Below are 15,881 nucleotides of genomic sequence, written 5' to 3' on the forward strand. Positions count from 1 at the left end.
GCAGCGGACGTGCGTCTCAGGCTGGGGCACACAGGGCGGTGGCACAGCTATACGTGTAGGTCTCTCTCTGTCCTGCCCGCCACTAACTGGTTGCCGTGCTCTCCTCCAAGCCGCTGAAGCTCCCTTTCTGTCCCGGCCGATCTCCCCACCGGTGAGGCTTCCCTGGGTGCGGGAACCTCTCCTCTCCTTCAGCTCCACCCCCCCAGGGGCACAGGTCTCGTCCCACTTCCTCTATTGTTTTTTTCCTTTGTCCTGCCCAGTTACTTGGAGATCTTTCTTGTCCTTTGAGGTGTTTGAGGTCTTCTGCTAGTTTTCTGAGAGCATTGTTCCATTCATAGATGTATTCTTGATGTTTTCGTGGGAAGAGGTGAGTTCCACGTCCCACTACTGACCATCTTGATTCTGATCGCTAGTTTGATTTTCTTTTTTTCATTTCTCAAGTTAGAAGTTTAGGTTATTGATTTGAGATCTCTCTTCTTTTTCATATAGGCATTTATGACTATAAATTTCCCTCTAAGCACTGTTTTAGCTGAAGCCCATAAGTTTTGGTATATTGTGTTTTTGTTTTCATTCATCTCAGTTTTTTCTTTCTTTTTTTAAAAAAAATTATTTATTTATTTATTTATTTATGTGGTCGTTCTGGGTCTTAGTTGTGGCAGGTGGGCTCCTTAGTTGAGGCTCGCCGGCTCCTTAGTTGTGGCCTGTGAACTCTTAGTTGTGGCATGCTTGTGGGATCTAGTTCCCTGACTAGGGATTGAACCTGTGTCCCCTGCATTGGGAGTGTGGAGTCTTATCCACTGCGCCACCAGGGAAGTCCCCATCTCAGTATTTTCTAACTTCCCTCGTGATTTCTTCTTTGGCCTGTTGGTTGTTTAGAGGTATAGTCTTTAATTTCTATGTGTTTGTGAAATTCCCAAATGGCCTTGTTACTGATTTGTAATTTCATTACATTGTGGTTGAAGAACATACATGACATGATTTCAGTTCTTTTCAATTTATTGAGGCATGTTTTATGGCCTAACATATGGTCTGTTCTGGAGAATATTCCAGGTACACTTGAGAAGAATATATATTCTGCTATTGTTGGCTGAGAAACAGTATATAATTAAATTTACTTGCGATTTTAAAATACCTTGTGGTGAATCTCTTTGCAAAGTAGATTCGTTTTATAAAAGTGTTACTGTTTTATTATAAAGCTGGATTTTTAAACACAGTTTGAAAAATTAAGTGAGGTATTTGGAACTTGGAAAGAATAATGACATCATATACTATATAATACTGTTATATATATACACACACATATATACGTGTGTATATGTACGTATATACATATATATGAATGAAGTACCGACAGCTCGTCTCTTGGTATCACCTCCATGTCACCTCTGTTCTTAGTAGATAAGAGATGGAAATCAGAACGACGGGTGCTGGTCGGAAACAATTAAGTATAATTTGCAGTTAATGATATCCGTTCTCCCCAGATAAACTAGGGGGGTGCCCAGGAAGTAACCAACCACTACCCTGCCATAGCTGGAGGACAGCACACTTTCTAAATCCTTTGCAAATGATTTTGTTAGCACTAGTGGCTTTTGGTGTAGCCCTCTCAGGAGGGATTGCTGGGGAGTCTTGGGGCCCTGGGGTGAGGGTGTAGCTGTCTCCTGTGTCTCTGAAATGCAGCTTGGAGCAGAGAGAAAAGATAAGAGTGTCGATATTGAATTGTTTAGATGAGCACTGTCGGATAGAGACAGAATGTGAACTCCAAAGCCAACCACATATGAAATTTTACGTATTTCAGTAGCTACATGGAAATACCAAAAAGAAACAAGTGAAATTAATCTTAAGAATATGTCCAAAGTATACTTTAACATTCGCAATCAATGTAAAGAAAAATGAGATATTTTACGTTCATTTTCTTTTTCACGCCAAGCCTTGGGGTGAAATGGGGTGTGCATTTTACACTTACTGTGCATCTCAATGCAGACGAACCACGCGTGCCTCCCCCGCTGGACAGAGCAGGTTTAGGTAAGTAGAGAAAAGGCGATGTCCTCACCCACTAATACTGTTTTCTCCTCCCCTAGGCGGTGAGAAGCCTCTGGGGCCTCAGCGGCTGGAATGTGACCGCACCACAATTGAGGACTGGGTGTTCAGGGCTCCCCACGTGGCCACGTTTCTGAGCGTGGTCATCCACCAAGGCTTCCTCCTCCTGGGCTCGTCCCTCGATCTGGCCACCCTGGTCCCCAAGCGCCAAGTCGACCAGGGACGGGAGTTTGCGAGCGTCCTGGATGTCCTGTCCGTCATCTACATCAACTCCCACCTGCCCAGGGAGCAGAGGAACCACTGGCGCCTGCTGTTCTCATCCGAGCTCCACGGGCACAGCTTCGCCCAGCTCTGCGGGCGCATCACACACTGCGGGCCCTGCGTGGTGCTGCTCGAGGACCACGACGGCCATGTGTTCGGTGGCTTTGCTTCCTGCTCCTGGGAAGTCAAACCTCAGTTTCAAGGTGAGTCTTGGCCACCAAAACCCCACACGGTAGCACCAGTGCTTGTTCCAAGTTCTGGTCAGACGGCTGCTGTGTGGAGACCTCCGAGCCCGCCAGGGGATGTGCGTGTTTCTTCCATCTCCTCCCGCAAGCGTTTTGCGAGACGTGTTTGGGGGGATAGTGAAACGAGGTGTTTCTTTATGATGGTTTAACTTCATGGATTTCCTTATAGATTCTGGCTGCAGGGTCAGGTAAGCAGGACAGCTGTCCTCACCCCTGGCCTTCAGGTGAGGAAACAGCGGATCAGCATTAAACGATGCCAGGTCCTGACCGCGGGCGAGGCTGGGCCGTAGGTGCTGCATAGGGGACTGGGAGATACCGGCTCTTGCAGGTGGAGTGTGTTTTCTCGGAGGACCGTCTTCCTTTCCTGGAACCCCCTGTGTGGGTCTGCTTTGCTGCTTCTGCCCGTAGTTTTTCGGTTTTGTGATTTTGCTGGAGATTGGAAGCTCTTTGCTAGACCTTGAATGCCCTGGATCAAAGGCCCTGATGAAATACTTCCCTTCCTCAAAGAACTACTCTGATAAACGCTCTTAAAGGACTCTTTTTGAAAACGCTCATCTGTCAGTGGGCTGTTCTCGTACTCAGAGGTGAACCTGTCTTCCCAGGATTGATGTCACGGTGTGTCCCCTGGGACCTGCCCCGGGCTGCCCGAGTCTCTGTTCTCAGAAGGTCTCCTGGGGGCCAGCAGCTGTGAGATGGAGGCCTTTTCCTAGTGGCTCTGAGCAGCTGGATACAGGCCTGTCATCACTCCCCTCAGCTAAATGGGGCAGCCTGGCCGACGCAGTTCCGGGGAGAGTCCCTCCCAGTGAGGGCGCGAGGCTAACACCCTCCCTGGCTGGGTCAGTGGAAGGGAGAACCCAGGGTCCTGAGATGCGAAATACGGGGGAGAAAGGCCACGTGCTCCTCTGGGATGGGGGCTGCACATCGTAGCCAGACAGCTGTCAGCTGCATCCACCTTGCCTGCGTCCCCGCTCCCTCTTCTCTCCACCGCACTCTCACCTGCATTGCTGCGGGTGCCTTCTGCCTGGCCCTCGCCTCCTGGTCTCACCCGTCCAGTTCATTTGCCACATCCCGGCCCACCTGCCGTGGTGCTTGTGCCCTGGAGACCCTTGGACGGACCCCCCGTGCACTCAGAATGGTGAATCCTTATCTCCAGCCTCACGACCTCTCCTGTGCCCTGGGCCCTGGGCTCAGTCTCACTGAATTACCCAGAGTTTCCAGAACAGGCCGCGCTCTCATCTCAGGACTGGCACATGCTGCTTTTTCTCCCTCTTCCACCTGTGCACAGTCAGCTCCTTGTCGGGACTCAGCCCAGGGTCACCTCCTTCAGGAAGCCTTCCCGACCACACGAGTGCCAGCTACTCCCCGCGGTCCTCTACGGGACTGCACGCTTCTGGAATTGTTCCCATCTTCCTTGCACCAGGGAAGCTTCTGCTGGTTGGGGAGCCGTGTCCAGGTGCAGAGGTGCCATTACAGGAGGGGTTTTAGCAGTGGTGGGGTGGCCCTTGTCTGGGGTGGGTGGAAGGGATCATGGTGTGAAGGCTGGGTGCCTTCATCCCCGAGATCCTGTTGCTTCCAGGGTTTGGTTTTCTCTAGGTTTTAGATTGTTCTAGATCTTTAATCCAGCTGTTGCTACCAGCCCTGTGTCAGGGTCCCTTAAGACCACCCACATATCAGTGAGTCGCTAGGAGGACTCGGGGACGCAGCACAGCGCTGTCATCACAGCTGATCTATTACAGTGAGAGGATGCAGAGCACGATCAGCTCAGAGGCTGGGTAGGGGTTGGGAGGGTGAAGTCCGGGGGAACCAGGCTCCAGCATCCTCTCTAGTGGGGTCGCACAGGACGCGCTAAATTCCCCCAGCCGCGAGCTGTGACAGCACGTGTGCAGCGTCGTCCATCAGGGACGTGTTAGAGGTTCAGCGCCCAGGGTCTTTACTGGGGGGACTGGTCACACGAGCACTCTCTGCCTGGCATGCACCCAAACCCCAGACTCGCAGGAGGACAGCAGGAGTCCGGCACCAACACCCCCGTCTGTACACACGGCCTAGGCACAGGGAGCCGCTCATCAGTCTTGGGAGGGGGGGACCCTCCCCAAATCCACCTTCCCAGACGCCAGCCAAGGGCTGACCTTGGAAGGCGGCCCTTCTGGGGACCCCAGTCTCAGGCCTGGGCTTCCACACACCCAGGTCTCTCTGTCACGGTGTCACGGGGAGGGGCTCTGGGGGGGTGACGGGCTGGGTCTCTGTGTGGTTGGAGGATGTGGAAAAACCCTGAGAATCATTATTATAGACGGAACTTCCGCTTCTTCCAGCTCCTTTAGTATTAACTCCAGGTCAGCTCTGCTGCGTCTTCATGTTTTATTAACAAGCAGAATTCATCTTCTTGAAGAAAGGTGGAAAAATGAGATTACCATGTTTTCAGACTTGAGCTCATTCTGTTCTGAAGCGTGAGGACAGAATTCCAGCAGGGGGCAGCCTAGCATCACAGATTCCAGTCAAGTTCAGGGCGTTCCTGTCCATTTGTCCTGGGAAACAATCACTCCGAGTATCTGAGCCTTGAGTATTTGAGCCTTGTGACAGCCGCTGGGTCACTTCATTTTCGGCTCTGTCGTCCAGGGGGCAGCTACAGGCCCGCAGCTCTGAGCTGAGTCCGGCTCTGTCCTGGGCAAGTTGCTTACCCTCTCTGGGCCTCCGTTCCCCAGAACCACAGGAATGGCAGCTTGTAACCCACTGGGCGATGGGTGGTGGTGTCACTGTGAGAGTTGGGTGAGGAGCCCCTCTGTGGAAGTGATGTTTTTACGGGTCTTATGACTCCTTGGTCCTTGCCCTGCACCCTCGAGGGTCATCTTCCCCACGGGGCCCTTCTCTCTGGGCACAGACCGGAGGATGGACTAGAGTGGGGTCCGTTGTAGCCAAGGGGCCCATGCTTTGTGGCCCCATCACCTCACTTAGCATCCGGGACCCAGTAAATGTTGGTTGACAGGCAGCCTTAGGATGGCAAGGCAAAGTGATGCTTAGGCCCAGTGCCCGGGGCCACAGGTGGGACCAGGCAATTCCTTGAGGCTAAACCCAACCTTCTGAGGCACATGGACTCAAGCCGGAGTCTTAAGCCTGGAGGGGAGCCCTGTGCCACCTGGTCCCGGTGACCTCCCCAGGCTCACCTCCCCCTTTCCCCAACCAGGGCTCACACCCTGCACTATAGCCGAGGGCCCTGCTGTTTCCCCCATGCCCTGCGGGGTCCCTCCTCCCTGAGTGGCTCTCACCCAACTGTCTGCACCTCAGGACGTCCTTCCCGACTTTGGGAGAGCTAAGTCCCCGCAGAGGCCCGAGCGTCACTGGTCCTGACTCGGCAGGTCCAGGCCCATCTGTGGCAGAGGGCTGTCCTCCCCAAGGCCCCTCTGGGGCTCAAAGCCCCCTTCCTGTCCGCCCTCCACATTCGGGCTCCCTGGAGCTTCCTGGAGCGTCCTTCCCACCTGACGAATGGCCCGACCCCCAAGTACCTGAGCTCGGTCCTGTGTCAGGTGCCCTCACGCTGTCACCGTCAAGGGGCGGTCCTTCCAGCCAAGGTCTCACAGCTGTGGGCCTCATGCTGTCACCGTCGAGGGGCGGTCCTTCCGGCCAAGGTCTCACAGCTGTGGGGAGCATCTCTGGTCTGGCTCTGGCCTAGCCGGGAGTTCCCTTGGTGAGGTGCAGCCTCCGTCCCCTCCCTAGCGAGTGCGTCGGGGAGGGCAGGAGTCTCTGAGATGGAGGGTGCTGTTCATTTCCAGGATTTTGACCGGTACCTTCTCTGAGTGGTGGCATGCCCACTCCTGTGCCCGGGCAAAGGTAGAGGGTCCCCTTTCCCTGCGTGTCCCCGCCCCTCCCTGTGGGCAGCTGTGTCTGCAGGTACCCTGCCTTCTCCGCTCTGCGTGATGTGCCTGCTTGAGGCCACGTGAGTGCCCAGCCAATACGTGGAGTGGCCGCCTGCCCCTTGCTCCTTAGTTGAGGCTGCTCTTGCTGACTCTGGGGCGGTGGGGCAGGGCTCCCATCTCCCCGGGAGAGCGCTAACAGGTGTTCCCAGCAAGCAGATGTCACATTCCTTTGTAACGGTCACCCGGTCACCCGCAGCTCATCCTACGGTCCCGGGCTCCGCCCGCTGGCCGGCCGGCCCTGCCCCCAATGCACAGGAGCCCTGCGCACGCCGAGGACCCGAGGGCAGCCCTTCCTGCTCAGCCATCCGAGCCACGGCCCGTTTCCATTTCCTGCTTTTCCCCATGCCCAGCGCCGATGGCTGACCTTGCTGCTTTTTGCTCTGATCGATTTCAGGGGATGACAGGTGCTTCCTGTTCTCCATCTCCCCCAGCATGGCCGTGTACACCTCCACGGGCTACAATGACCACTACATGTACCTGAATCAAGGGCAGCAGACCATCCCGAATGGACTGGTAAGGACTTGGGCGGGCAGGGCACGTCTCCCCTGTGGTGATGCACTGACCCCGACGTGCCCGGGGATGCTCCGCCCTGCGTCAGGGCAGCCGTACGTGCTCAGTTCGTTCTGCCCGAGTCTCAGGGTGGTGATGCGATGAGCGACAACGAGGACAGAATTTCTCTCATGGAAAAAAGGGGCCTCTATTGGGGCATTTCCGGGGTTTGTGTGCAAATGACGGAGTCGCCCAGTGTTCCTGGCCGTCAGGTGGTTGGTCTGTGGCCTTCGTGGCTGGAGATGCTGCCCTGCCTGGGGCAGCACCCAGGCGCGGGGCCGGGGCTGGGCACCCCAGACCCTTTGGACCCATTGGGGGTTGTCTGCTCTGTGCTCCAGCCGGAGCACAGGAAGAAGAGGACGTGGGGGAAGGCCGGGGGCGGTGGTGGGGACGGGCGCCCGCACAGATGCTTAGCTTGGGTGAGAAATGTGTGTCCTGGCAGCACCAGCCTATTTCTTTCCCCTGCTTCTTAAAAAGCCCCTCTCGGGAGATTCCAGCCCTGTCTCTGCAAAGCCAAGGGCCGGGGGGGCTGGTCCATCTTGTCGGTGTGGAGAGGGCCCTGTGCTCCTTCCCAGGCTCACTGTGAGGCTCCCACGGGGCCACCTGATGACCCCGGACGCCTTTCAGAAAGGGGCTTCCCTGGTGGCGCAGTGGTTGAGAGTCCGCCTGCTGATGCAGGGGACGCGGGTTCGTGCCCCGGTCCGGGAGGATCCCACATGCCGCGGAGCGGCTGGGCCCGTGAGCCATGGCCGCTGAGCCTGCACGTCCGGAGCCTGTGCTCTGCAATGGGAGAGGCCACAACAGTGAGAGGCCTGCGTACCGGGAAAAAAAAAAAAAGAAAGGTCAGTTTGGTGATGACAGGGGCGAGGGCCTTGGCCTCAGGAGCAGCACCCAGTGGGTCTCGGTGGTGGTCAGTAATCGGCCCGAGGGGAGAAGCAGCCCTGAGGTTAGCTGCGTTTCCTGCCCTGGTCTCTTGCTCTGGCGTTAGCTTCAGGCTCTCCGGGCCCGGGGCGGGGAGGCACTGTTGGAGAGGGAAAGGGATCAGAGAGGTTGAACAGCAGTCTGTTCCCATCGGCCGCTAGCTCAGAGCCCGCCGTGTGCCGAGTGGTTCCCGCCTTCCCGGGGCTGCCTCCTCCTTTCCCTCCCTGCTGTGCTGAGTGAACGACCTGCCTGCTTGAGCACCGGGTCCTGGGCCGGGTACGGATCGGCATCCCTGTCCGGGAAGTGCTGTGTAGACCTCTCCCCTTATTTTACCGATTGGGGTCTCTAGGCCTGAGGGCCTGTATTCTTTTGTCCTCTCTTGTCCCTTGTGTTTCCTGCCAGTGCATCCCCGTGAGAAGGGGCCATGGCGTACGAGTCAGGACACCTTGATGAGTGTTCTAGGAACTTGTCATGGGATACTTAAATTGTATCAATCTGTGAATATGTATTTCACAGTTAAAAAAAAAAGGAAGAAAGGAAGAAAATTGCGTTCACTTCTCATACGCCCCGGTGGCATGACGGCTGGGGTGGGCTTCAGGTGTCTGGTGCTCCAGACCGAGGCGGTGCTATGCCCCTCCCTCCGCAGGGCATGGGAGGGCAGCACAATTATTTTGGCCTGTGGATCGATGTCGATTTCGGGAAAGGACACAGCAAGGCCAAGCCCACATGCACCACGTACAACAGCCCTCAGCTCTCGGCCCAGGAGGACTTCCGGTTCGAGAAGATGGAGGTGTGGGCGGTGGGAGATGCTTCGGTGACACAGCTGGTGAGCATGGGGGCGTTTCTCCCCTTTCTCGGCTTTGTCCCTTTTACTCCTCCATCTGGAGATGGTTTATTCCAGTTTGTTTCCAGCAGCCGTTGCTGGCCAGAGGGATGCCAGTGGGTGGAAGTTTAGTAGAAAGAACCACCCCAGGGAGGTGGGATCCCGGGGGGGGTGGGGACTTGTCTGCAAGATGAGGAGGGTCTGGGGTTCCTTCTAGTTCCAGGGTTTGACGATGAGTCACCGTTGGGGCCCCTGTGTCTTGTCACCTCCCAACGATGGCGTCCCGGGGCGGGGGGACTCAGTGGGGCTCGGGGGAGAGCCTCTACCACATTTCCCTTGTGGCGACAGTAGGAAATTCCCCTCTGATAAACTTGACAGCAGCAGGACGTCACTGCCTGGTTTTGGTCACTGAACACACCCATCCTTCCCTTCTTCCCAAGGCCAAGAACACCAAGAGCGTTCTGGACGTGGACCCTACGGCCCAGGCCCTGCTGGAAGTCAGCGGGCGGATGCGCCACAGCGAAGGGCTCCGGGAGGTGCCTGAGGACCAGTGAGGCGGAGCCCCCAGCACGGGCCTTCCTGGAGCTGGAGCACAGCCTGCAGACTGTGTTTACTTTAATCCAGAGCATGCTGGTCACGTCTAGGTGGTCCTGGAGGTGCCTAATTGAAACAGAGTACAGTCCCTTTGATGCTATATATCGATTGGTGGGTGTGTCTCCCCGAAATATGTCCGATTACCAGCTTGATTCTTGGACTTTGCTCGTTTTGTACAGATGAAATCCAAAGACGATGCTGAGACGTTTGAGGCCGACTGGAATTAGCAGTGGTTGGGGATTTGAGTTCTTGCTGGAGGGGAGGGGGGGGGTCCACTCACTGAGGGTCACTTGGCCTCTGCACAGGCCTCCCAGCTAAAAGCCTCGATGTCCCATTTCTACTGGTAAAGGGCAGAGGTGCTCAGATGGGAATCTCAACCCTTTGGGGAACAGCTTCCTCTGACATGGAATTTTTGTATTTTGGAAAAAAAAAAAGCACAGGAGTGTACTAACGGGGGTAACAGCTGGAGATTTTGAAGATAACAGTGATATAGGTCTTCAGTAAGGTTCAGTATCTGCCTTTCTCAGATGTTTTTAACACATTACTGGCCAGAGACATATTACTACGTCTTTTGTTACCCAAACATCATTGACCAGAGACGTTTCAGTATTCATTTACCTAACAAATCGCCGTCCACAGGCGTTAGTTTCTGCAAAAATCCCCCAGTCAATGATGAGTTAAGTGAGTCTGTGCTATGAGCAAATGGGAAAACCAGGAGGTCTACAGAGAAGCAAAGTTGTGGTTCTCTTACTAATTTAAACGTGGGGCCATTCGGGGCCCTGAGGCTAAGATTCCTGTTAATACACGTATGGCCTGTCGCAGGAATTAGTGGTGAGTAACTAGACTGACCCAGGCTCCTGACCTCCCAGCATCACCCCCACCCCGTGCTGCTTCCCGAGGGGACGTTGGGTACTTTGACAGCATGGACTTGCTTTAAACGAACAGTGATCCTGAAGCGCTAGCACAGATGTTGGTGGGCTGGACCTCAGGCAGAGCTGCCGTGTCCCTTCCAGTCCCTGCATCCCTCGGAGGCGGCCTGAAGAATCTCCGGACACTGAGAATCCTGCTCAGCGGAGCTTTGCCCTTTGCTACCCATTGCCCTTCTGCAGATCTGACGAGATGCTGCCTTGTTACTGAGTTGCCCCCGATTATAAGCCGTAGTAAACCGAGCTGTTTGCATTTCACAGGCTCTGCATTTTCCACCGGGAGGCTCGTCAAACTCTGCGCTGAGCCCTGAGCAGAAGGCCTTGCACATGGGCCTTCGGAAGAGAGGTGCTCAGACAGTGACATGCACGCTCGGTCATGATCGATTTTCCTTATAAAAAGCCAGTTTTTAACAGCTTCTCAGGTACATTTTGTGACTTCTTAATTGATGGGAAGCAGATGCAAGATACTAGGATCCTCACATATCCTTACCGTAATCTGAAGAATTAGGCCCCGAGTCTTCAGTGTGTTACAGAATATTTTTTTAGAAAAATGCAATGAAATAATGCCTCGCTAATAAAAGGTCCGTTGAAGACCACTTCCTACGGCCTCTGTCTGTGGCTGTCAGAGAGGCTGGATGTGTCTGCCGGCCTGTTTTCTGCCTTGTGCCTCTTCTAACAATAGTGCAGGTCATACCTGGGGGCCTGACGGTTTCCTAAGACAGCACACCTCCTCGAGGGAAGCTGGGCGCCGAGCCCAGGCGCTTGGTCACCTGGGGTGTTCGGCCCTCGCAGGGGGTGTGGGGCAGCCGTGTGATTCCCCAGCATGTGTGGTCCCGAGCACACAGACCAGTTTGGTGTCAGCTGTGCCCGGGGCCACAGGACCCGAGGAACCACGCTCCTCCTGGGCCTGAGAAACCCGTGATGCTAGTTTTAACATGTGATGAGTTTGTTCTTTGATAAAATGGGAGTAAGAATTCAGGTTGTAAGGACTAGCGGTCTCCCTGGAGGTGAAGACTCATAAGGGCCCCTGATAGGCGCTGGAAGGAAGGGGTGAAAAAACGCTGTTCATGGTACAGCATGGCTGTTGTTACTTTTCTCCCCCACCATATTTTTTTCTGGAAATTTTTTTCTTTTATTGAATGAAAGAGTCTTTAAATTCTCCAGTGCTTTACAATTTTAAAAGGTTTCACACACGTGGTCTTATATAATCCCATAATCCCCCCCCATATCGCCCCTCCCCACTGGTAACCACTAGCTTGGTCTCTGTATCTGTGAATCTGCTTCTTTTTTGTTTTATTCACTAGTTTGTTGTATTTTTTAGATTCCACATATAAGTGATATCAGACAGGATTTGTCTTTCTCTGACTTACTTCATTTAGCATAATGCCCTCCAAGTCCATCCATGTTGCTGCAAATGGCAAAGTTTCATTCTTTTTTATGGCTGAGTAATATTCCATTATATGTATGTACACACACACCACATACTCATATGTACGTATATATGTGCACACCACATGTTTATCCATTCATCTGTTGATAGACACACCATATTTTTTTTTAATTAAAAAATTAGCTTATGCATACACAGCAAAAAAGGTCAAAATACAAAAGGATGTAACTTGAAAGCTAAGTCTTCCTCCTGACTCCGCTCTAGCATTTTGTTCCCAAGAGGTAATGTGTTGTACACACTGGTGTGTCCCTCACCTTTTTTTGGGTGGAAATTGCTCTGTCTACCCATTTATTCTCATTGTCTATGTGATGTCCCATGAGATGGACGCCCCATCCTTTCTGGTGGTCAGCCATCCCCGGCTGGGGAACGGTCTGTTTGTAGCTAATTGTTACTGGAATGAATTTCGTTTATATACATCTTGGTGTGGTTTTGTCTGGCGAATAAACTCTTTGAAGCTGAATTGCTGGATCAAAAGGTACGTGCTTTTTTATTTAGGTATTAACAAATGAACCTCTTTCAAGCTAGATTTTTACTTTTGAGACCTGGCATGCCTGTTTGCCATGTTTTCACCAATACTATATTAAAATTTAGTTTTTGTTTACCGGATGCTTGAAAACTAATTTTTTTTTTCTCTTATGAATGACAGTGAAGAGCTTCATTTTTCAAGAACGGTGTGTGTCCTATCCCTCACCTGGTTTCCTAGGGTGTGGGTGTTATTGGTTTGCAAAAGTGCTCTTTTTAAAAAAAAAAAAACTTTATTTATTTTTGGCTGCGTTGGGTCTTCATTGCTGCACGCGCAGGCTTTCTCTAGTTGTGGCGAGCGAGGGCTACTCTTCGTTGCAGGGGCTTCTCTTGTTGTGGAGCACGGGCTCTAGAGGTGTGGGCTTCAGTAGCTGTGGCACGCGGGCTGTGTAGTTGTGGCTCGTGGGCTGTAGAGCACAGGCTCAGTAGTTGTGGCGCACGGGCTTAGTTGCCCCGCGGTATGTGGGATCTTCCCAGACCGGGGATCGAACCTGTGTCCCCTGCATTGGCAGGCAGATTCTTAACCACTGCGGCACCAGGGAATTCCAAGAGTGCTCTTTTGAATTAAGCAAAATGGCATTGGCCGCGTGTGGTAAATGTTTTTTCCAGTTTGTCTGCCTTTATTTTTCCATACATAAATTTTGCATTTGATGTCATCATATTTCCCAGCTTCTGAGATGTGTGGTTTGCTTAGGAAGTTTTTCTCCACTCTGAGATTAAACAAAAAGAAATACCGTGTTTTCTTCTACTACTACTGTGCTTTCCACTTATACTTCTGAATCTTTGATCCATTCAAAATGTATTTTAATTTTTTGTTTTTTTGATTCTCTTTAAAACTTTTTTTATTTTATATTGAACTATAGTTGATTTACAATGTTGTATTAGTTTCAGGTGTGCAGCAAAGTGATTTGGTTATACATATATCTGTTCTTTTCCAACTTCTTTTCACATTTATGTTATTATAGAATATTGAGTAGAGTTCCCTGTGCTGTATAGTAGGTCCTTGTTGGTTATCTATTTTACATATAGTAGTGTGTACATGTCAATCCTAAACTTCCAGTTTATCCCCCCATTGCCTTTCCCCTTTGGCAACCATAAGTTTGTTTTCAAAGTCTGTGAGTCTGTTTCTGTTTTGTAAATAAATTCATTGGTATCATTTTTTAAAGATTCCTCATATAAGTGATATCATATGATGTTTGTCTTTCTCTGTCAGGCTTACTTCACTTAGTATGATAGTCTCCAGGTCCATCCATGTTGCTCCAAATGACATTATTTCATTTTTTTAATGGCTGAGTAATATTCCATTGTATATATATACCACGTTCTTTATCCATTCTTCTGTCGATGGACACTTAGGTTGCTTCCATGTCTTGGCTTCTGTAAATAGTGCTGCAATGAACATTGGAACTATGGTTTATAAACTATGGTTTATAGCTTCCGAACTATGGTTTTCCCCAATGTATGCCCAGTAGTGCGATTGTTGGATCATATAGCAAGTCTATTTTTAGTGTTTTAAGGAACCTCCATACTGTTCTCCATAGTGGCTCTACCAGTTTACATTCCCACCAACAGTGTAGGAAGGTTCCCTTTTCTCCACACCCTCTCCAGCATTTATTGTTCGTAGGCTTTTTGATCATGGCCATTCTGACCTGTGTGAGGTGTTACCTCATTGTAGTTTTGATTTGCATCTCTCTAATAATTAGCGATGTTGAGCATCTTTTCATGTGCCTGTTGGCCATTTGTATGTCTTCTTTGGAGAAATGTCTGTTTAGGTCTTCTGCCCATTTTTTGATTGGGTTGTTCGTGTTTTTGATATTGAGCTTCATGAGCTGTTTGTGTTTTAGAGATAAAGCCCTTGTCGGTTGCTTCGTTTGCAAATGTTTTTTCCCATTCTGTGGGTTGTCTTTTCATTTTGTTTATGGTTTCCTTTGCTGTGCAAAAGCTTTTGAGTTTAATTAGGTCCCATTTGTTTATTTTTGTTTTTATTTCTGTTACTCTAGGAGACAGATCACAAAAGATATTGCTGCGATTTATGTCAAAGAGTGTCCTGCCTATGTTTTCCTCTAAGAGTTTTATAGTATCTGGTATTACATTTAGGTCTTTAACTCATTTTGAGTTTATTTTTGTGTATGGTGTTAGAGAATGTTCTAATTTCATTCTTTCACATGTAGCTGTCCAGTTTTCCCAGCACCACTTGTTGAAGAGACTCTCTTTTCTCCATTGTATAGTCTTGCCTCCTTTGTCATAGATTAATTCACCGTAGATGCGTGGGCTTTCTATCCTGTTCCATTGATCTACATTTCTGTTTTTTTGTGCCAGTACCATACTGTTTTGATTACTGTAGCTTTGAAGTATAGTCTGAAGTCATGGGGCCTGATTCCTCCAGTTCTGTTTTTCTTTCTCAAGATTGCTTTGGCTCAAACTGTATTTTAAAATATACCTCTATCTTACCCCCAAATAAATTCCAGTACATTTTATATTAAACTGTGTGTCTCTTTCCCACTGACTTAAAATGCTACTTTCTCACTGAAGGTTTCTGTCTCATGTTTTAATTATCAGAGTTTTGTGATAAAAAGATGTAAGAGCTGGGCTTCGCTGGTGGTGCAGTGGTTGAGAGTCTGCCTGCCGATTCAGGTGACACGGGTTCGTGCCCCATTTCCGGGAAGATCCCACATGCCACGGAGCAGCTGGGCCCGTGAGCCATGGCCACTGAGCCTGCGCGTACGGAGCCTGTGCTCCGCAAAGGGAGAGGCCACAACAGTGAGAGGACCGCGTACCGCAAAAAAAAAAAAAGAGTAAGAGCTATTCCTTTATTACTACTGGGTTTTTTTGCTTGTTTGTTTTGTTTTGTTTTTCCTTCAAATGCTTGCCTGCTTATTTTGTCTGATCTTTGGTAGCACTTTGACTACTTCTAAGAAGTTTGATAGTATTTTCTTTTTCTTTTTGGATAGTATTTTCAAGATGGCATTAAGTATCGATGAACGTAGGCAGAACTGACATTGGCTAATGCTGATTCTTCCAAGAACAGGAACATCTCAGTTTGCTATGTAAATTTTTGTTGTCATTGCTGGCACTGTGGGTGGACTTCCCCCTCCCCCCCACCCCAACTGATGATTCTATGAACATTGGAAAGCTCTTGATTTTTCTACATAGTGTTGTACCCCGTTACCTTACTGAATTCTTTTATCCAGCGGTTCTCGACCTTGAGCCCGCATCAGAATCACCTAGGGGGCTTCTTAAAGTACAGACTGGGGACCTCCACTCCCAGAGTTTGATTCAGTAGTTCTGGGGAGGGACTAGAGAATTTACATTGCTAATACATTTCCAGGTGATGCTGCTGTGGCTGATCTGGGGACCTCACACAGAGAACTACTGCTGTTCATTGTTTCTGATAATCTATGAATTCTCTGGGAGTTTGCAGCTATTATGATTCTTTTTGTCTGAAAAAAATTTTTGCCTTTATTTTATTTTGGCTGCGTTGTGTTTTCGTTGCTGCGTGTGGCTTTTTCTAGTTGCTGCGAGCGGGGGCTACTCTTTGATGTGGGCTTCTTATTGCGGTGGCTTCTCTTGTTGTGGAGCACGGGCTCTAGGCACGTGGGCTCAGTAGTTGTGGTGTGCGGGCTCTAGGGCGCATGAGCTTCAGTA

At 50.6% G+C, this 15,881-nt stretch overlaps 1 protein-coding gene across 9 annotated transcripts in view; it reads left to right on the plus strand.

Moving 5' to 3' along the window:
• MEAK7 (MTOR associated protein, eak-7 homolog) overlaps positions 1-15,881 on the plus strand; it is a 101,730-nt gene that overhangs the window by 56,264 nt on the left and 29,585 nt on the right. For 5 of the 9 annotated variants that reach the window (XM_033844291.2, XM_073796409.1, XM_073796408.1 and 2 more), the window contains 4 exons: positions 2,079-2,501; positions 6,846-6,964; positions 8,568-8,747; positions 9,185-12,174. In XM_033844291.2, coding sequence (XP_033700182.1) covers positions 2,079-2,501; positions 6,846-6,964; positions 8,568-8,747; positions 9,185-9,298 — 836 coding nt within the window. In that variant the 3' untranslated portion in view covers positions 9,299-12,174. Of the gene's footprint in view, positions 1-2,078; positions 2,502-6,845; positions 6,965-7,678; positions 7,843-8,567; positions 8,748-9,184; positions 15,032-15,881 lie in introns of those variants that run through there. The other 4 variants (XR_012328139.1, XR_012328140.1, XR_012328138.1 and 1 more) reach the window with 4 other exon arrangements.

Source organism: Tursiops truncatus, chromosome 19 (assembly GCF_011762595.2).
Source record: "Tursiops truncatus isolate mTurTru1 chromosome 19, mTurTru1.mat.Y, whole genome shotgun sequence".
NCBI lineage: Eukaryota > Metazoa > Chordata > Mammalia > Artiodactyla > Delphinidae > Tursiops > Tursiops truncatus.